The sequence below is a fragment of the Agrilus planipennis genome, unplaced genomic scaffold (assembly GCF_000699045.2).
Source record: "Agrilus planipennis isolate EAB-ADULT unplaced genomic scaffold, Apla_2.0 scaffold53, whole genome shotgun sequence".
Classification (NCBI taxonomy): Eukaryota; Metazoa; Arthropoda; class Insecta; order Coleoptera; family Buprestidae; genus Agrilus; species Agrilus planipennis.
Genome location: NW_020438880.1, coordinates 1,407,059 through 1,427,849, shown reverse-complemented (window position 1 = coordinate 1,427,849; position 20,791 = coordinate 1,407,059). Strand labels below are relative to the sequence as shown.

Genomic DNA, 20,791 nt, shown 5'->3' with positions numbered 1-20,791 from the left:
CCACGTGGGGTTAATGAGCCCTGCCAGGCAAAAGTAACGTTTAACACATGTGAATGGTCAAAGTAGGTCTGCATCTTGTCTCAACTTTTACAACCATAACACATACATTTGTTTTCGTACACTAGTACGTTATGTCACAAAATTTTACCAAACGCTGGGTGGTGAGGGTTGTTTGTGCACCGCTTCTAACTATACCGTAGTTGTTAAAATTTCTTTTCTATTTAAAATAACATAATACTCGACGTCATGAACTACATTACGTCTACTTCAGTTTACGATCATGGGATTTTTGATTGTGATAGGTACATAGTTTTTCTAACGTGTTAGTCATCTAATGGATCTTAACGCGAGTGCATTTTTTTCGGCTAATCCGTAACTTAATACCAAACATAAACAATAACATCACCCCAAAAACCAGTTGATTCTGACCTACTGAAGGTGAATTTTTCTACAATCAGCTGGCAATCGTAATTAATTTGCGATTGTGCAGGGCCGGCATCGAAACTGTTATAATTTTATAATTTTTTATTTTGTTTCAAAAGTCAAAAGTGTTATAACATTTTATGTTCCAAATGTCCGTAGGAATCTGTGGTATAAATATTAATTATTATAACTGGGACACCCTATATATTTGGTTGTAATACTTTTCCAATCGAACACCAATAGCTTCTAGTAAGCAATGCCCATAGATAATAGATATACAAAGGGTCCGAACTCTTATCTATGGTCCGAACACACTCTTTGATAGGAAGGTGTTCGTCTCAGGCCATAGATAATAGCCTCCGGCGTTTGTTGCGTCGAGAATGAGCTTACAAAGGAGTGGATTTAGAGACATCTGCAGTCGAAATGCGCACTTAGAATTTCGGTATACGGCGCGAAAAACAACTTGTTTTGTTTATTATAAGCATATGAGGTTAAACGTATGTAAATCATATCAGTCTGATCAGTTTAAACATTTTTAAAAGATGCAGTCATTTCTAAAATCAGGAAAACTATCAAATAGCTCAGAAAAGAGTGACCCTTCAACAAGCAAAGTAGTTAAGAAAAATCAAACAACTCCATGGGTCGAAAAATAGTAAGTTGTTTATGTATACTAAACTGTTCCTTTTATTAATCGTAAGTGGGTCTCCTTAGCCGTCCAAAAACCGTATCAGAAGTTGTAGAACAAAACGAGGTAGTTGCCGTTCTACAGCAATGCATTGATGGTGCGGATTTGCCCAATTTACTTTTCTATGGCCCACCAGGTACAGGAAAAACTAGCACAATTTTAGCAGCTGCTCGACAATTATTTGGGGACATGTATAAAGATAGAATTCTAGAATTAAACGCCTCAGATGAAAGGGGCATACAGGTAATCAGAGAGAAAGTGAGGACATTTGCCCAATTAACAGCATCACATATTAGACCAGAGTAAGACTTAAGATAACGTAATGAAATAATAATTATTGTCTATTATTTCAGTGGAAAACCTTGTCCTCCATTTAAAATAGTTATTCTGGATGAAGCTGACTCAATGACAAATTCAGCACAAGCCTCTCTTCGAAGAACAATAGAAAAGAACATTAAAAGTACACGTTTTTGTTTAATTTGCAACTATGTTTCAAGAATTATTGAACCTATAACATCCAGATGTACAAAATTCCAGTTCAAACCCATTCATGAAAATATGATTATGAAGCGGTAAAATAATTCCTTTTTTTATTAAGGCTGCTTTATCATTGTTAGTTTTCTCAGTTTACAGTTTATCTGTAAGGAAGAAGGAGTGTTATGTGAAGAAGATGTTTTTAATGTTGTTGTCAGTGCTGTGGGGGGTGACATGAGGAGAGCAATAACATGTTTACAGAGTTGTTCTAGACTCAGAGGAAAAAATGAGCAAATAAATATTAATGATGTGTATGAAGTCACAGGAGTAATTGCATTTCCACCTATTAATTTTTTGTTACAAAAGTTAGTTTAATAATATTTTAGATTGTTCCAGAAAAATGGTTTAATGATTACATAGAAGCTTGCAAAAAGGAACCTAAAGATGTAGCAGATATGGTTGATACTATACTTTTAGAAGCTTATCCGGCTTCACAGGTAGAATCGTTAGTTGTATTGGGCTAAAAAATCTAATTATTCATATTCTGATAGTTTCAAATCACTAGGTGCTTTAGTTTTGATAGAAATAATTGTAAAAATTAAAAAAATATGAGTTTTATTCTGAATTAATTTCATTAGTTTTTTGATAAAGATTAAAAAAAAAATTTTTGTGATGTTTTGAGGGGGTTTAGCATTTAAAGCAAGTGGTTTCCAATCTGTAGGGGCGCCCTCCTAGAGGACGTAAGACTATTTCAACAGAGCATGCACCTGATGCCAAAATATCATTTTCAAATAGAAACAAAAAAAAAGGTCATACCTTGAGAGGTATTTATGAAATTAGATTCTTAAGAAAATTGAGGGGAACCAACATTATAAAAACAGGGGGCAGAAGTACAGTGAGATTGGAAAGCACTGCGCCCTAGGCCTTCTAAACCGAAATGTTTATTTTTTTACAGTTCGTTGAACAGTTCAATGATTGGCTGATAAATCAAGAGAATATTTCAGATAAACAAAAGGCTCTAATTGGAAATAAATTAGGAGTAAGTTCTTATTAAAAACCAATCCGATTTCTGACGTTTTTAATTACTTTTGTTTACAGGTTGTAAGTTTTCACCTACAAGAGGGAGGAAGTGAATTTGTTCAGCTTTTAGATTTAGGATGTGCTGTTTGGAAAGTATTAAGTAAAAAAGAAAAATGAAAATATGTTTTTTTTTGTATTTCTTTGCTATATTTAAGTAATAACTAAATAAATAATTTGTTTTAGTAATTTTTATATATAGATATTTTATCCTTCTGCAATTAATTAACAAAAAAAAAACAACNCGTCCATTAAAAAACTCGAGGTAGCTACAGCCTCTAAAAGAGAAAAATTTATCAGTATTAATTTCTACTAATATCACCTTACAGCTAGATGAAAACCTCGGGTAGAGTTTTTTTTATATATTTCGTCTATTTTTTTTGCGCATAAAAAAGCTATGGTGTGGGATACCCGATAGAAATGGAGTTTCTGACTACGCTATTGTACTAATACCTTCAAGCAGTGAGTACAGAGGGAGAGAGAGACTACTCCGTCATCGTGCCACATATGACTTTTGCTGGTCAGCCATTCACCTTTGTTTCAAAACCGCTATGAACAAAAATTTAGTAATTTTATTACGGCCCTACTTAGCGTAGATAAAGTGGTAAAGCGTCGGTAGGAGAGGAGTGTATGGCCGTGGCTGGAAAGTGACACTACTGTATAGGTCTTTATAGTATAAGTTTAAGTTTATAGTACTACTACTCCGCCCTAATCTTGGAAAAGGTTCCCCCTCCACTATCAAATTGAGTAATTGTTATTGTCACGTTGTTATTAACAATTTCGATATTTTTAGTAGCCTATGTCCTTCCTTGTATCATTAAGAACACCCTGTAAAAGTTTCACTCATCTTTATATAGTAGTACAGATGGTGTGTAACGCATAAGATATCCCTAAGTTGTGGTAGTTTAGTATAATATAATAGACATCCAGCTCCAGATATATACATGTATACATATTTTGTTTTAGTTTTATAAGGGGTCATCCATAAAGTACGTCACACATTAAGAGGGGGGAGGGATCGACAAAGTGTGACATTGTGTGGCGAGAGATGGGAGGGGGTCCTAAGTTTCGTGACGTTGCTATATGGTTGGATGAAAAAGATGTTGACACATCGAATGTTCGTGACATTAACAACCCAAATGAGAGAATAAGTAAGGTTTAAAGTCCTTGGATTCAAAATGATTATATTTGTAACTTCCATTAATATAATTAATAATTAATTGTTTTGTTATTTTTTTCAAATGTTTGATTTGATGTTAATAATTTAAAAAAATAATTTAAATGGAAATAAATCTAATTTTGGAACTACTGTTTTAATTTAATAATTTCTAGATGTAAAATTGCAAAGTGTGTGACGTCATACTAGGGAGGGGGGGGCGGTTACAAATGTGAACAAACATTGACAAGGCCGGGGGAGAGGTCAAAAATCAAGAAATTAGTGTAACGTGTTACCCCTAGCTAAGTATAAAAAGATTTAGTTGAAATAACAATAATCACTAACCAGCAAAAATCGTACGGGACACAATAGCGTTAAACTCCATAAGTACTGCGTACAAAGTGATAGGTATCTGTCGAATAGCATAATAAATTTCGTTTGTGTCTGATATCCACACCACACGGTTATCTTTTAATATATATTATCGGAAATGATGTAAGTGCTCCTGCCCATTCCTTTTTTACTGGTTTACATATCGGAAAACGTATGTATTGACAGTAGGACAATAGTTTTGACTTAAATATATCAAAATATATAATGTGATTAAAGTGTCATTAGTAATTAAAATAATATACATATAATGAAATTAAATGCTTACGTTTTTTTTTTAATACAAATACCGCTTTCAATTTCCGCAAGTAAATTTTAAAAGCTGTTCATTTCCTTTCTCTAAGTATGAAAAATTTACAGATTATAATACACTGCCCAAAAAATGGCCCTCGAAGATTAATTGCTTATTGTCAAAAAATGAGCCTAATATTTCTGATATACAATTTTTGTTATTTACCCCGTAGGTGTTTTTTACTAAACTAATCGAACCATTTTATGAAAATTTGACTTTCCAGGGACAATAAGAATCAGCCTGAACTAGTAACTTACGAAAATTTGTATAAGTGCCAATTTTTTAATCCTGCGAGGACAACCAAAATAATTATTCATGGATATTCACAGTCTTGCACATGTGAAAAAATTGTGGGAATGAAAAATGGTAAAGCGTTTTTTGTATGAAAAAATGTAAAAGACGCCATTTCTTAAAGCCTGAAATGGATTCTTTGTCATATTTCAAATGAGTGAAATAACTTTTTCGGTCACATTTACAGCTTATTTAAAAAAGGGGCCCTACAATATTATATTGTTGAATTGGAAAAGTCTTGCTGCTTCTCCATGTTATTTAAACGCTTTAAACTACACTATTTACATAGGTCACTTATTGGGGACGTTTTTGCAACATTTCTTATTAGACAGGGTGCATTTAATAGGATTCAGTTTAGGAGCTCATATTGCAGGAATAGCTGGACAATTGTATGAAGGACAAATACTGAGAATTACTGGTAAAAATAAAAGTTGTTTTATTGTTTACTAAATTTCTTATTTTGACGATACGAATGGCGGATTACATTTAGGTTTAGATCCAGCTAACCCTTGGCCACTAGTAAAAGCTCATAATTACCCGCAATCTGAAAAACTGGATAAAGGAGACGCCCTTAATGTGGATATAATTCATACATCACATTTGGGCTACGTCACCCCTCAAGGGGATGCAGACTTTTATGTCAACAGACTAAAGAGGCAACCTGGATGTTCACATGCCAATAGTAAGTGAACATTCACAGAACATGAATTTTGCACTTAAAATTTGATGCCCTATTAAATTCAAAAGATATTTCAAAAGAATTTCTCATCTAATTTAATAATAATAAATTAGAATAGTTAAAAATAATAATTGAGAATTAACAAATTTTGACTTAAGAGTCGATCAACCTAGTGTTTATAATTTTTATGTGAGATGATTCTTTCATATGGAACTTGTGTGCTTTGAACACTTTCATTTTTTTCCAATTTCTTGGTTTTTGCCCTTAATTTTTTTTTATCGATTTGGCCCCCCACTTTCACTTTGTCTCCCCGATGGCGATCGCCACTTGGGCCAGCCCCTACCCTGTTGTCGATTCTGAAACTCAACCTATGTTATACTTCATTTACTTTCTCTAGCAATGTTCCACTTCCAATGTCTTGGATGCGCACTGGCAAAATCGTAGGTAGATAGAAAAAAGCTCATTATATTCTCGACTCTTGTTCATTAAACATACTTTTTCATATAGTACCTGCCAAAAGTTTTGTTCAATCGTGAATAGTAGTGCGAGTCGAAAACAATCGTTTAATATGTCTTCAAATATAAATAAACATCTCGTTGATATTTTCAGTAGTAAATAGTACCAATAACAGCACATTTGAGCAATGCAATTGTAGTGGATAAAATGATCAATTTTTCCGTGCAGTACTGTATGGATTATACGCTTCTCACCGGTTAAGAGTTTGTCCGAGAGTTATTTCCTTCCTTTTCTGGCCAGTGCTGTTCCTTTCTACTTTGCGCCGGTCAAATTAAAGGTCACATCGCTACAGAAAGTAAACGAAGTATACCTAATATTGACTGTGAATGAATACAAGAAATTTCCACTATCGTTTTTAATTTTCAAAATTTCTAATTTAATTTTATATTTTTAAAAAACAGTGAGATGTTATCACAAAAGAAGCTTAGATTATTTCGCTGAGTCTATTTTATCTTATGAAAAATTCAAAACAATGGAATGCGAATCTTTTGGAGAATATAGAAAAGGAAATTGTACAAATGAAACTGATGTTTATATGGGCGAGTCGTGGCCACAAAGGTTGGTTCTATTAATAAATGAATAAATATTATTATACCTTCTAAAGAAAATAAATTAATTTGAGACAAAAATTAATACGTATATTTTCACTGTTTTCATTTAGTGGTGGAAAACGTGGCATTTTCTGTATTAATTTGAACGAAACAGCTGTCGATTCTTATTTGGAAGAAGAAGTCGAATGTGAATTTTAAATTATCTATAAAACAGTATGTACAGTTAATAGTTGGTCATATAAATATATGAAAAAATTTATAAAATTTGTGTAATTATTTAATTATAAAATATCAAATTCTTTTTTAACTTAATACAATTGTTTTTAATACGTTTAGTTTGAATAATAATAATCGTAATAATAATATAAAGGTAGGACGCATAAAAATTAAAAGAAGTCGCTAATTGGTATCTAGGAATATTTCAGGATGGAAGGAGTAATAGTACAATGGATAGCGCAGAGTGGAGTCGCCTTTAACAAAAAGAAGTCGCTTCTTTGAGCCCGAACGATTAATTTAGAAATTCGAAAAAAATTGTTAAAGGGAGCACGGTTCAATGGCACGCCGTTTTTCTATTTAATGATATAATAAGAATTTAATCAGGTGTCTCTAGTCACCATAAAAATAGAGAAAAAAATATAGTATTGAAATTTTTCAGAACATAATTTTAAAACCGAATATTTTTTATATCATAACGTAATAACAATTTAATGAATTAAAATGTTTTACAATAAAACGTTATTCAGGTAATTAATATTATGTCCCGACATAACAATTATCTGATTTAAAATTTTACAAATGCACATTTTTAGTATGAAAATTTAATTATATCGTGATATATTTGTAATATGGCAATTAAGATATTAAAATTCTTGGAAGAAAATTATGGTTTAACATAATTATTTGATTTTCCCTCCATTTAAGGTGAAATGTTTATTCAAAATTATTTTTATGTACATAATTTTAATTCAGAATTATTATTATCTACATAATTTTAATTCAGAATTATTTTTATGTAAATAATTTTAATTTGGAATTATTTTTATATACATAATTTTAATTCGGAATTATTTTTATGTTCATAATTGTAATTCAGAATTTTCTTCCCCTCTGAGAACGTAGTTAGAAATAAGGAGCAATATTAGGTTTTGTAAATTTAAAAATTTGAAAAAGTCCCGCACAAGGGGCGAAACGTCGGAGTATATTTTCACAATAAAATGATGAAAATACCGTGAATAGAGAAGGTTAGAAATGAGGAGGTATTAGAAAGAGTAGGAAATCAATAAGAAATAGGCAAGATAGGTTAGGATGGCATCTTCGTAAGCATGAAGGGCTTGTTACAGACAGATTAGAACCAGCAACAGGGGTTAAAAGAAGTAGAGGTAAACCTGGATTAAATTACTCTTCACAAATAATTAAAGATGTGAGAACTTCCAGTTTTAGGGAAATGCGAAGATTAACTCAAGATAGAAAAGAGTGGAGATGGGTGTCTAACCAGTCTTGGGACTGATGATCCTATAAGTATGAAAATTTATTATCGTTATTCTAATGACTTTTTTCAAAATTGTCAATAAACCAATATATTCTGGCGTGTGCATATACTGAGTTCAGATGGTTATCATTACTTTCATAATAAAATTAAACTTCAACACGAAATTTGTGGTTTTCACTGATCACTATTTTGAAATTATTAATTTTTGAATTTGTATTAAATTGTTTAAAAAACCTTTTAACTTTACATACATAATTGGTACAACAAAATATTGAAATAAGTAAAAATTCAAATAAAATATTCTCGCTTATATATGGAGCGTGGATTTCCTTCACAGCAAACACTGGCACCTTATTAAAAAAATTCCGCCCGTAGCATACTCTGGCTATTGTCACAAACGAGGGCTACCTAGCTTAATAAATGACTAATTTTATTAAGGCTAATAGTTACGTAGAAATAATCGAAGTTATTGATTATTTTCAAGTGAAATTACAACGAAAGTGTCAAATCTAACTCAGATTTTAACATAATGGATTTTAGTTAAAAAAAAATTCGCAATAATTGAACCTCTACAAATTTTGATTATAAAAGATAAGGAGCGGGTTTTGAAATAATTATGAATTTTATTATTCAAGAAAGAAAGTGTCAATAAATAGTACAATTTTCACCGTTTTTCCTCGAATTATAAAAAAAGGAGCTGTGTGTTGCATGTTTTCAACCTATCCCAGACACTTTTCCTATGATTTCTAAACCTTTATCATGCCTCTTATTTATTAGTTTAATATTTGTATTTATTTAGTGATTATATACTTGTTATAATGTCCTTTGATTGTTTACTGTTTCCCCTCTTCGTAAATGCAATAAATTATTGAATAAGAGCCTTTGTATTTTTTATTTAATAGTCTAAGAAAAACAATTTCATTAAAGAAATATTTATAAAGTTTTCTATTATTGTATAAAAAACTTATTATAAATCGTAATACATAAAAGATGGATTTACCTATTTTTTAATTAAGGAATTAATAATTTATTAAGAATCCACGTGAACTTTGATTAGGTAAATCAATACTTATAATAGGTTATTATAACACTACAACGGAAAAACTATTCGATTGCAAAATGTTTAATAATTAGGTGAAATGTTAACTCATTTTTCAATTCAAATTGCTGAATTGACAGTGGTCCTCGTGGCCTTTAAAGATAATAACCTTTTACTGATAAGAACAAGTAAAAAAGTAAAATGCCATTCACAAACACGTTTAACTAAATCAGAAAAATAAAAACAACCTGCCTTTTAAACCGACTTATGATTATGAATCGATTTTAATGATTCTTTTTTTATTAGATAGACCATATATCAAATGTGGTCCCATTTAAATTTGAAGAGAATAAATATTCTACTCCTAAGGGTGAAAAATTAGAGGATGATTTCCGTTTTTAATTATTTAGTTTAAGTTTGTACATGTAGACAAAGTATTGAAGTCGATTTCTAATGAAAGAATCTTAATTATGATAAAATGCATTAAACATTGTTTTTTTACATCTGTTAATTTTGATTGTGAATTGCAGAATTATATGAACATTATTTCAATTTTACGTAATTTTTTTACTTTAATTCAAGAAAAGTATGTAGAGATTGTTGAGTCTTAAAGGCTATTGGTTTATGATAAAATGTAACAAATTAAAAACAAATTAACTTAACAAAAATAATACCGGACTGAATGAAAATTGTTATATTCACTTATCATTGCATAACGATTACATGTGACGTAATGCAAATTCAGCATTTTAAACTCCTATAAAAGCAAATTTCTTGCTATTTGCATACAACTAAGTAATATAGACCCGTTTTAGCAGCATCATTATCATCAAAAATGTTAAAAACTATTGTAACTTTATTCTGTTTTGCAGCCTTTGCAATAACCAATGGATTGTTTATTAGAAAAGTTGAAACAAACAGTGACCAGCCTTCCGATAATTGGGCCGTAAGTGGTGTTATCTATTTTATTTTTTCATTTATTGTTCAGTAAATTAAATCCATACTACATCCTACTATTTCAAAAATATCAACTTTTTTGAACTGGCAGATAGAGCAAATTAGAAACTACGGATATCCCGTTGAATACTATTCTGTACAAACTTCTGATGGATATATTTTGGACTTATTCCGAATTCCTTCAGGACGTCGAGAACAAGGTACTTATATAAAAGACAATAATTTTTATTACTCCTTTATCATCAGGTTCAGTTTTTTTCTTGAACATAATTTTTAATTTTATTCTAGGTGTACACCAGCATCAGCAAAACAGGCCATCAGATATTTCTTCAGGTCAAAGTATTGAAAATGACTTCCAATTGAATTCACGCCGTCAGGTAAAAAAAGCCATTCACAATATTTATTACTAAAAATCACGTATGTTCGACATTCGACAAAATATTTTACCTAACATCATCATCATAAGGTCGTCAGTCCTAAGACTGGTTAGACACGTACCTCCACTCTTTCTAATCCTGAGCTAATTTTTTAATTTTCCTAAAACTAGAACAGCCAACATCCTTAACTATTTGCGAACAGTAATCTAATCTAGGTCTACCTCTCCCTTTCTTGACTCCTGTTTCTGCCTCTAATATGTGTCTGACTAGACCTTCATGCCTGAGAAGGTGTTCTACCAACCTATCTCGCCTATTTTTTATTGACTTCTATAGAGTCCTCTGTTTTCCTTTTCATTTCTAACCTTTTCTACCAACGTTATCCTCATCATCCGCCTATAACACCACATTTCGAACGCTTCTAACCTTTTCTTTTCCGTCACACCCACTTTCCATGTTTCGCACCCGTACAAACATACACCTTTAACAACCTTTTTATAATTTCTAAATTAACCGTTCGCAAGCATACCTAACATAAGAAAAAAGTATTTCATCAACCGGGAATCAAACCTGGGGCATCCACATGACAGGCAAACAATTGAACGCTGAAGGCAATCAACCATGTTGATTAATAATAAAATGAATGTTTAACTGCTACGCGGGTCGGATGACGTTCGATTTCTGACCGATGCAAAACCTTATTTTATTTTTTGCACAGTACTTTATTTATTTATATCATTCGAAGGGTACTGTATTTCATTGATTGTTTCGATATGAGCTTCATTCTTCTTATAATACATAAATACCCAATAATAACGCAAACCAGAAGTTTCAACGTTCACACGTTAATATAATGGTTTTACAATTTTCTTTTGTTTTTTTATTTTAGGATAGTTATAGCAATACAGATGATCAAAACATTCGTGGTCACACTAAAACCCAATGGGGCTCAGACCAAGATAATCAAAATTTGAATCAGTGGAGTTCAAACAGAAACGACCAAGATCGAGACAGGGACGACCAGAATCAAGATCAATGGTCATCAAACAAAAACAATGGTGACCAGTGGAATTCAGGCAGAGATAATCAAAACCAATGGAATCCAAATATGGATGATCAAAATGAGAACCAGTGGGGCTCAAACACAAACGACCAAGACAAGATAGGTTCCAATAGTAAACCAGCCGTTCTACTGGTTCATGGTTTATTATGCTCAGCTGACAGTTTCATAATAGGTGGACCTTCCCAGGGCTTGGCATTTGTTTTTGCCGACAATGGTTACGATGTCTATTTAGCAAACACAAGAGGAAGTAAATATGGTCTCAGACACACCACCCTTAACCCTCAATCTGATGCAGCTTTTTGGAGATTCAGGTAAGAAATAAAATACTGATAGATTTCTTTAGAAGCAACGTTTTTATACATTGCAATTGTACAGAAAAAAATAACATCTTCCTTATTCCAACTAGATAGATATATATTTACATATATCTAAATACTTTAGTTGAATTAATGTTTACAAAAATGAAGAATTCTTTTAATTTGAGGAGTAAAACGAATCTCATCGAATTTAAATTATTGGAAAGCATTTGCTTCACTTTTTTATCTCTTAGAAACTATGTAGTATAGAATAATGATAATTTTATAAAAAATAATTATTATTTTTTTAATTTTATATTTCCCAAACTATAATATCTCGAGAAATAAAATAGAGTTGATCAAATCAAATCCTGTAATCTGTATATATTTTATAGAGTTTAATTTCTTATAGTGTCCTCTAATCGAATTTCGTATATCAAATTAAAATAAAGCAAAATTGGTGCTTCTGAAATGAAATAACAATTTTTTTCCCATATTGTTTCTAATACAGAAGTAAAAGCTCATTTTTAAAAATAAGTATTTTTTTAACACTGCAATAAATAGAATATTGCGCACCAAAGGAAGAAGGTACAACGTTCACTCCTAGGCATGAATTACCACCCTAAAAGCAAGGGGAACAGGCTCCTGGGAGAGGGTGCCGTACTTTCTTCCTGAGACTCGCATGCCATCCAAATCGTATGCGAAGGTAGAAACTTCATGGATAGTGGTAAAATCTTTTCCTAATATGAATTTTTTATCTGAGCCGGAATGTTCCTCTTTCGTCCGTAAAATCAGGGAAAAACATTGTACTTTCGGTAGGGATATAGCAAAAAAGTTTTTTCTTCGACATACCTTATTATGTATGTAAAAGTATTACCTACTACTATTTCATTAATTTGTTATGCTGTTTAATTAGTTCTGACGAAATTGGTGTAAAAGATCTGCCGGCAATTATGGACACTATTGTTCGAGTAAGTGGACAGCAAAAAATTTATACAGTTGGTCATTTACAAGGAAACACACCCCTGTATATTATGGCCTCAGAATTACCTCAATACCATGATAAAATTCGCATGCTTATATCGTTGAGTCCTGTGGCATATATGGGTCATTCAATGCACCCTATGTTGAAATATATTAATCAACACAGTTCCTCAAAAGGGGTAAGAAATTCTTACTCAAGTCTTTTTATTTAACAAATAAGACTTTTGTTGTTAAAGTGGTTGATTAAAAACATTGGTCCTAATAACTTCCGTCCTTCCGAAGAAGTTCTAAACAATGGAGGGAAAGCTGAATGCCAACAAACTGCTAATGATAAGATGCTGTGTGATAATCTCTACTTCTTAATAAATGGATACAAGTCCAGAAACTTCAATAAAGTAATCGATAAAATTTTGAATTATTAGAAACGAAAACGTTATCATATTTTTTTTAGACTCTTTTGGAAAAAGCAATTCAAGATCATTATGGAAGCACTTCCAGTCGTCAAATAATTCATTTTGCACAACTCGCAAAAACTGGTAAGTAAAAAAAAAGAAGCCGGCACGGGATGCCTGGCTTATGTAATATAATAAATTTTATTTCCATTAAAGGAAGCGAAAATGTAGAAAGTAAATAAGGCTAATAATAAGAGAAAACGAAATCAACAAAAAATGTCGCTGGCAACGCTCAACGCATTAATTAGGTGAAGCTAAGAGCAAATGGGCTAATGATAATAGTGATAGGTCCTTACAACTTGCTAATATTTCAAATGTTAAGTCAGAGCCATGATAAGGGATCATTATTTTGAAACCAGGTCTGATGTTTCGCCAAGTGCTTTTAGTCGTTTTCAAGGATAGGTCAGGCGAAACGTCGAACCTGGTTTCAAAATAATTATCCCTTACCGTGGGCCCCGCGATCTTAGCACCTCATATGTGGAATTTCGATTTAAAATTGTACCATTTGAAAGGTCAGAAAATGGTCATAAAAGGTCAATCGGTTTGATTAATTGGTCAGCGATAGAAAATTTTTTATTAAGCATTTAACTTTTTCAAGGTCAATTAAGAATTTTAGCACCTTATTTATCATAAAAACAAAAAATAATAACTTTATTCGATAGATAATGATCTACTGATAATTGCTCAGCCGAAATAAATTATTGGTCAGATCAATTTTATTAAAAAAAAATAAGTAAGTCGCGTAGACAGTTGTGCGCAGGGTAGTAAGCGTAAGAATTACAAGTTGCTTCTATATACTCAACGAAGTGGAGCATGATCTTTTTCATTCCCTACTATTAATAATTTAAAAAAAACATTTACACTTGTTTATTTCATACCGAAATATTTGAATGGTTATTCAAACCTTTTACATTCAAATCATACATTTATTAATACACTAAATCTAGGAAACAGAGCATGCGCACAACTGTACGCGACAATTATTTTTTTTTTAATAAAACTGATCTGACCAATAATTTATCATTATCTATTGAATAAAGCTATTATTTTTTGTTTTTGCGAGAGATGAGGTGCATAAATTCTTAATTGACTTTGAAAAAGTTGAATGCTTGATAAAAATTTTTCTATTGTTGACCATTTAATCAAACCGATTGACCTTTGATGACAATTTTCTGACTTCAAATAATATAATTGGTCAATCGAAATTCCACTTATGAATGTGCTAAGATTAATAAAAGAAATGAATATCATCTTGCTATTATTTGTCTGAAAAGTAAAACATGCGCTTTGAAATTGGGAGATGTGACCACAATTAACTATTAAGTAGTCATCTAACAGAAGCTCTGACGAAATACCAGACTGGACAAATGAAGCGTCTTAAAGTCACACCCTCACAAAATTTTGGCGATCGCATGTAAATAACAGAGGATTCATGAGGCTGTTGTGCGCCAAAAAAATGTTTCACATCACAATTTAAAGAAAAGAAACGTTAAATGTGTGGTTTAATAAAAAAAATTTGTTTTAGGATCCTTTGCACGATACAAACCACTGGATGATGTTTCTCAAGGTTACAGTAACGAACAACAATACGACCTTCAAAAAATTTCCATACCTGTATATTTACTTAGTGCTTCCCAGGATTACTGGTCAAGTCACGAGGATGTCGAAAAACTTGCAAATCGTTTACCCAATGCAAACAAAATTGAAATCCAGAATTTGGATATTGGCTTAGACTTTTTGTATGCTAATAATGTAAGACAAAAAGTATACGAAAGAGTTGTTGATATTATTAGAAGTAACTAAGACAAATGAAATATTAATAAAAGAAGCTTACCAGTACATTTGTGATTTCTGTTTATAGGAATTCTATGATTCTTAGTAAATCTTTTAAATATTGAAATAAGGGAAACAATTACAATAACAAAAAAAAGGACAATTGAAAATTATTGAAATAGCATTTTGAGGCACATAAGCAATTGTCAATGGCAGACACATCGAATGCATCTTATTTACCAGTCACCACTTTTCAGTTACATTATCTATCTATGTTGGTTACTTTCCAGAAGAAACGTAACCTGAAAATTTTGTAGATATAACCGTGATATAACCTCGAAACTTTTTTGCTCTGCAAATTTGTAATGAACTGTACATGGGGCTTGCAATTACAAAATATATTAATTTGTGAAAAAAATCGTTTCTATGACTCCATTTAATGTGCGGTGATTTTTATTAAACAACTGAAGACTTGCTGTATGTCAAGCCAATTTTAAACATTATTGTCTAACATAACAAGTAAGGTATTATACATTTCAAAAAGGGCAAGCTAAAATGTTTACATTTATGAAACGAAAAGTAAAGCCTCTTTAGCTTAATTTTACATAATATAGGTGGAGAAAAATGTTACGACTGTGCAGAATTGGTTATGTGTCAATCAAAAATGTTCCGCCAGCCGGCTTAATAAAGTTGGGAACTGGACCGTGTAAGTATCAGTTTTAAGTATACAATTTAAATATTTTTTATTTATTTTATTGTATTTACATACAACGGTGAAGAAATAGGTTGTTACCATTCCATAAATGATAGTTTTTTTAGGCAACACAAGTAAGCAGCACAGAAGTATTTTACAGCGATTTTATAGTAAAAAAGATGATAAGGGAAAATTACCTGACATACAACAGGTACAGTTTAAATCTGATCCAACAAAAGTCCCCCCTGGTCTTGATCCTGCTCCCTATCATATTCCTCATCAGGTCTAAAATAATATTTCAAAAAAAAAAATTAAATCTCGATTTATTATATTTACGTTTCTTTAGGGTCCTTCGGCATATCAAGCATGTAAAACACCTAATTTGTATGATCAAGTACCATCTCCATCATACCCTTGGGGTCCAATGGTAGCTGCTTATGACAAGAAAAATAGAACATTATTAATTATTGGCATAATAATGTTTTTGTCTTCAATTTTTATAGTAATTTTTGAATTTGTATTAAATTGTTTAAAAAACCTTTTAACTTTACATACATAATTGGTACAACAAAATATTGAAATAAGTAAAAATTCAAATAAAATATTCTCGCTTATATATGGAGCGTGGATTTCCTTCACAGCAAACACTGGCACCTTATTAAAAAAATTCCGCCCGTAGCATACTCTGGCTATTGTCACAAACGAGGGCTACCTAGCTTAATAAATGACTAATTTTATTAAGGCTAATAGTTACGTAGAAATAATCGAAGTTATTGATTATTTTCAAGTGAAATTACAACGAAAGTGTCAAATCTAACTCAGATTTTAACATAATGGATTTTAGTTAAAAAAAAATTCGCAATAATTGAACCTCTACAAATNTAATAAACTGACTATATAAATATTTTAAACTTAGGTATTAGTTATCGGAAATGAAAATTATCATCCTTACATGAGACCACCACTTTCAAAAGAAATTTGGTTCAATGAAGAGGATGAAGCATCGAAATTGGTCTTTAAACAATGGAATGGATCTGAACGAAGGTATGGGACATTCATTTTGCGCCCATATAAACTAAAAATTGTAACAAAGATCATAATGTGAAGCCACTGCAGGGTATTTCACTTATATGCTTGGAATAAATGGGGACTATCCCAATATATATTAACATTTTGAAAAATTTAAATTCGTTAACTCTCAAAACAAGAAGTTAGGTGTCAAATAAAAAATAATTTCTTTATTTGGCTTTATTTGTTCATACTAAATAGAATTCTAGCATTGTATGCTGTGAACATTATGCGGGGTTTCCATTGTGCACGTATCAAGTGTTTGCAGTATTTCTTACTTTAAGGCTTTTTAAAAATATTTTATTTTTTTAAAGCTTATTCTATGAACCTCCCGATTTTTATATGAATCCCCAAGGTTTGCTAAACAATGAAAATGGAGGTGTCTCTGTGGCTCGTGGTTGGACTGTAAAAAGTTTGGATGTCGAAAACAGAACGGCTACATTAGATGACGGTTATGTAATTGAATATGAAAAGTGTTTAATAGCTACTGGTATGTTTCAGTTACTCAAAAATTTAATACATAAAATTTAAGACTAATTCTATTTGCAATTAGGCGCTCGACCAAAGAACTTGGACATTTTCACTAAAGCTCCCACGAACATTAGAGAAAGAGTAACTACTTATAGGGATATTTGTGATTTTGAAGAGCTCAGAGAAATCGCCAAAGAAGTTAAATCGCTTGCCGTAATAGGTGGTGGATTCTTGGGAAGTGAACTTGCATGCTCACTTGCAAGATTCAGTAAACGCAACAATGCAGCCACAATTACTCAAATATTTAGAGAAGCCGGTAATTTGGGTAAAATATTGCCACAGTATCTAAGCGAATGGACAACAGAAAAGGTCAAGGCTGAAGGTGTCAACGTAAGTAATAATTAAAAATAGTAAATTGTGTTTCCACTTAAATTTCTTAAAGGTATTGGCAAATGCAGAAATTGTTGACGTGAATTTAAACGAAGATGACAGATTAGTCTTGACACTTGGCAATGGAAAAGAATTAGTAGTGGATCATGCTGTTGTTGCAATTGGAGTACAGCCAAATACTGACCTAGCACAAAGTGCAGATTTGGAAGTTGATCCTGAACAGGGGGGCTACCTCGTTAACACCGAGTTACAGGCGCGAACAAACCTTTACATTGTAAGTTTTTTAGGAATAACTTTTAACAGTTTCTTTCGTTTTTGGGTATACCTAAGCAATTGCACAAGGCTGGGGTGGCGGAGCATGATTTTGTTGAGTGGGTAGCCAGATGAAAGCAGAAAAATCATAAGGGTGGGATAAAAAATGGAGGCGGTTCACCGCATAAACCAAGGAAGTAATAATTGCCTTGTAAATAATAGATTAATGAAATGAATCCAAAAATTAATTAATTAATTCATTAATTGACTTAAGGAATTGTGGATTAAACAGATGAATTTGTGGTTTTTAGTTTAAAACCGAAATAACATTTTTTTGTAACCCAATTTTTATATCCTTTAATGTTGGAAAAAAATATTGTTGAGGGGTATTCCCCAAAATCGGCGTTTATAAACGATAAGCTAGCCACCTATGTAGTTAGGCTACAGTGATATTTTTGTCTACTAAAATCAATTTGCAATTAATCTAATTCTTTTGTACAAAACTTTCATGGTACCACATCATAAAATTGGGCCGTTATTAAAGTTCGACAGACGGTTACGAGAATTTGCCACTTGGTTACATATATTTTCCGTGTTTCTCTCGATTGCGTTTTTATGTTTTCAATTGCAAATGCGCGTACATACAAACGTAGTTGTCTTTCACCCAGTAGTGTTTTGGAGCGCTATTGCCTGTGCCTTAACTCATCAGTGACAACTAATATTTATACACTATTATTTATTGTACTATATGTTCTCTCTCTCTCTGCCACCCTTGGAAATGCTAGATAATTTACCAAATCAGGAGAAATTAATTTCAAAACTGTACTGTTATCTTCAAGATTATTAAAATTTGAGAACATTAAAAAGTTTATTTGCTGTTGCCGAATATTTCAAGCGTCAGTCAAGGCCTTAGTAAGGTATTTCATATTGAATATTTCAGGCAGGTGATTGCGCCTGTTTTTACGACCCCCGATTAGGACGTCGCAGGGTTGAACATCACGACCACGCTGTTGTGACCGGTCGTTTAGCAGGGGAGAATATGACAGGCGCAGCAAAACCTTATGTGCACCAAAGTATGCTATGGTCTGATCTTGGCCCCGACGTCGGTTTCGAGGCTATAGGAGTAGTTGACAGTAGTTTGCCCACCGTTGGGGTTTTCGCAAAGTGCACCACCAAAGACACTCCCCAAGCAGTGGTCGAAAACACAGGTGAAGGAGACCGATCTCTCACTGAACAGGTATATTTAAAAATTCAACAACTGGAATGTTGAATTTTTATTGTTTATTTTATTTTCTCTTTTAGAATGCTGCTGAATGTCCACCAAGTATTTTAAATTCGGATGAGCAGCAAGAAGATAATTACGGGAAGGGGGTGGTGTTCTATTTAAGGGATGGCGTCATTGTGGGTATTGTATTATGGAACGTGTTTAATAGAATGCAGGTGGCCAGACAGGTATTAAAAGAGGAACGAAAGTACGACGATCTCAACGAAGTAGCTAAACTATTCAATATCCATGATGATTAAGTATATTCAGATCCTTGTGCTGTCTTGGTTATTATTGGCTGGCATCAGACCAATTATTACATCGTAATCACACTCCCCCTTCATGTCATCAAACAAAATAATAGTATTTTAAATAAGTAGCATTTTGTTCCATGTCGTCTCTTCTCTTCGCATATTTTTGTTTGGTTAAGTTTTTTTCTCCGATATTATACGAGACTAATAGTGCAAAGTTCGTTTTGTATCATCAAGCGGCATTTACAATGTAAATAAGTATGTAAGTTAATTTTTTAATGATATACAAAGGATTAATTTATGCTTTTCATTCATTTGATCTTCTTTACAGGATATTGTTTTTTTTTTCGTTGAGTATAAAATGTCAAAAAAAATAAAACAGTTTATTAATTTAACTTTACTTAAAGAAATATTACGTTAATGACTCAGAGGCACATCATAACACATGAACAAAATAACGACTGTTTAATATCACCATGAAATCGTCCACGTTAATTGTTTTAAGTTCTTTAGCTTGTCGCTTTCCAAATTTTCTCCAAATTGATCTGAAAAAATGGTTGAAATTAAAATAAGATAATAAGAAACATACTTTGAGAATAATTTACCTAACTGATTGTTTGAAAAAATTAAAATTTGTAAAGAATTGCAATTTTCAGTGACACTTTTTAATACGTTTTCTGTAAGATTCGGACAACTGGATATTCTCAATTCCACCAAATTTTTGCCACTTGATCCTTTCACTACTTGTTCCAATCCTGCATTTGTTATCTGCCACAAAGAAAAAAAATGCCATTAAACTACATTCTATACTTTCTAATTAAAAAACTTCTCTAAAATGGCTCATTCTATTTACATAAAGCCTGTCTTCAAAAAAAATATTTAAATAAATTATTTTTTATATGCATTTAAATAGAAAAAGGATATAAATAGTACTCAATAAATGGAAAATAGCAAGACAAAAGGTAATCCTTCATAAAACGATAAAATGAGACAACTGAAATATGAAATAAACTGAAGGTAAAATACGGACCTTCACAAATGTTAGAGAAAGGTCAAAATATTTTAATCTAATTTGCTAAGCTGTTATTCATTAAAATAATTTCATGTCTACAGCAAAGGCTTTGAACATTTTAAATACAGCAATACAATCTAAGTAACTACTAACACCATTAATTGCAGTTCAAAATTATTTTTAATTTATTAAAAATCGTTGGAAAATCCAATTCATAGCATAATTGCAAAAATTAACGATTTTTACATGCCTTATTCAATTACCGTTTAAAATACTTAATAAAAGATATGACAATTTTTCAATTCAATTAAGATTACATTAGCCATATTTGTATGATTCTAAACTAATAATAATTGCGTTTGTTACGCATTGTACATATGAATAAATTTTAAAGAAATATAAAAGGTTCACCTTTTCAGTCATTACCG

At 31.7% G+C, this 20,791-nt stretch overlaps 5 protein-coding genes and 1 long non-coding RNA gene across 10 annotated transcripts in view; 5 read left to right on the top strand and 1 right to left on the bottom strand.

The window, feature by feature from the left end:
• The first annotated feature begins 807 nt into the window (after positions 1 to 807).
• LOC108733102 (replication factor C subunit 4) lies at positions 808 to 3,648 on the top strand. Of its 2 annotated transcripts, XM_025981496.1 has the most exons (8): positions 808 to 1,075; positions 1,135 to 1,410; positions 1,462 to 1,680; positions 1,735 to 1,909; positions 1,969 to 2,079; positions 2,538 to 2,621; positions 2,681 to 2,762; positions 3,626 to 3,648. In XM_025981496.1, the coding sequence occupies exons 1-8, from the start codon at positions 966 to 968 to the stop codon at positions 3,631 to 3,633; spliced, it is 1,065 nt and encodes a 354-aa protein (XP_025837281.1). In that variant the 5' UTR covers positions 808 to 965; the 3' UTR covers positions 3,634 to 3,648. The 2 variants fall into 2 exon arrangements, with proteins under 2 accessions (XP_025837281.1, XP_025837280.1); XM_025981495.1 differs by lacking the exon at positions 3,626 to 3,648 and having other exon boundaries at positions 2,681 to 2,818.
• Positions 3,649 to 4,050: 402 nt separating this feature from the next.
• Positions 4,051 to 6,792, top strand: LOC108733101 (lipase member H-like). Of its 3 annotated transcripts, none has more exons than XM_025981487.1 (7): positions 4,051 to 4,310; positions 4,566 to 4,665; positions 4,721 to 4,863; positions 4,976 to 5,206; positions 5,279 to 5,470; positions 6,385 to 6,541; positions 6,645 to 6,792. In XM_025981487.1, exons 3-7 carry the CDS (start codon positions 4,854 to 4,856, stop codon positions 6,730 to 6,732), a joined length of 678 nt encoding a protein of 225 aa, XP_025837272.1. In that variant the 5' UTR covers positions 4,051 to 4,310; positions 4,566 to 4,665; positions 4,721 to 4,853; the 3' UTR covers positions 6,733 to 6,792. The 3 variants fall into 3 exon arrangements, with proteins under 3 accessions (XP_025837272.1, XP_025837271.1, XP_025837273.1); XM_025981486.1 differs by having other exon boundaries at positions 4,051 to 4,359; XM_025981488.1 differs by having other exon boundaries at positions 4,053 to 4,359; positions 5,078 to 5,206.
• Positions 6,793 to 9,724: 2,932 nt separating this feature from the next.
• On the top strand, positions 9,725 to 15,027 carry LOC108733099 (lipase 3-like). Its single transcript, XM_018464152.2, has 8 exons — positions 9,725 to 10,008; positions 10,111 to 10,219; positions 10,308 to 10,396; positions 11,283 to 11,767; positions 12,669 to 12,915; positions 12,973 to 13,131; positions 13,188 to 13,272; positions 14,714 to 15,027. Exons 1-8 carry the CDS (start codon positions 9,898 to 9,900, stop codon positions 14,989 to 14,991), a joined length of 1,563 nt encoding a protein of 520 aa, XP_018319654.2. The 5' UTR covers positions 9,725 to 9,897; the 3' UTR covers positions 14,992 to 15,027.
• A 210-nt stretch (positions 15,028 to 15,237) lies between these two features.
• On the top strand, positions 15,238 to 16,154 carry LOC108733116. The gene is made up of 3 exons (XR_001937191.1): positions 15,238 to 15,667; positions 15,781 to 15,866; positions 16,002 to 16,154. It is a non-coding gene; the product is annotated as an uncharacterized LOC108733116 (long non-coding RNA).
• A 398-nt stretch (positions 16,155 to 16,552) lies between these two features.
• LOC108733139 (apoptosis-inducing factor 1, mitochondrial) lies at positions 16,553 to 19,751 on the top strand. The gene is made up of 6 exons (XM_018464200.2): positions 16,553 to 16,699; positions 17,038 to 17,213; positions 17,277 to 17,584; positions 17,637 to 17,858; positions 18,777 to 19,073; positions 19,139 to 19,751. Exons 1-6 carry the CDS (start codon positions 16,608 to 16,610, stop codon positions 19,358 to 19,360), a joined length of 1,317 nt encoding a protein of 438 aa, XP_018319702.1. The 5' UTR covers positions 16,553 to 16,607; the 3' UTR covers positions 19,361 to 19,751.
• Positions 19,721 to 20,791, bottom strand: part of LOC108733140 (protein AMN1 homolog) — a 3,897-nt gene continuing 2,826 nt past the window's right edge. For both annotated transcript variants that reach the window (XM_025981483.1, XM_025981484.1), the window contains 2 exons: positions 19,957 to 20,119; positions 19,721 to 19,896 (listed from right to left, as the gene is read on the bottom strand). In XM_025981483.1, the coding sequence (XP_025837268.1) occupies positions 19,823 to 19,896; positions 19,957 to 20,119 (237 nt within the window). In that variant the 3' untranslated portion in view covers positions 19,721 to 19,822. The remainder of the gene's footprint in view (positions 19,897 to 19,956; positions 20,120 to 20,791) is intronic.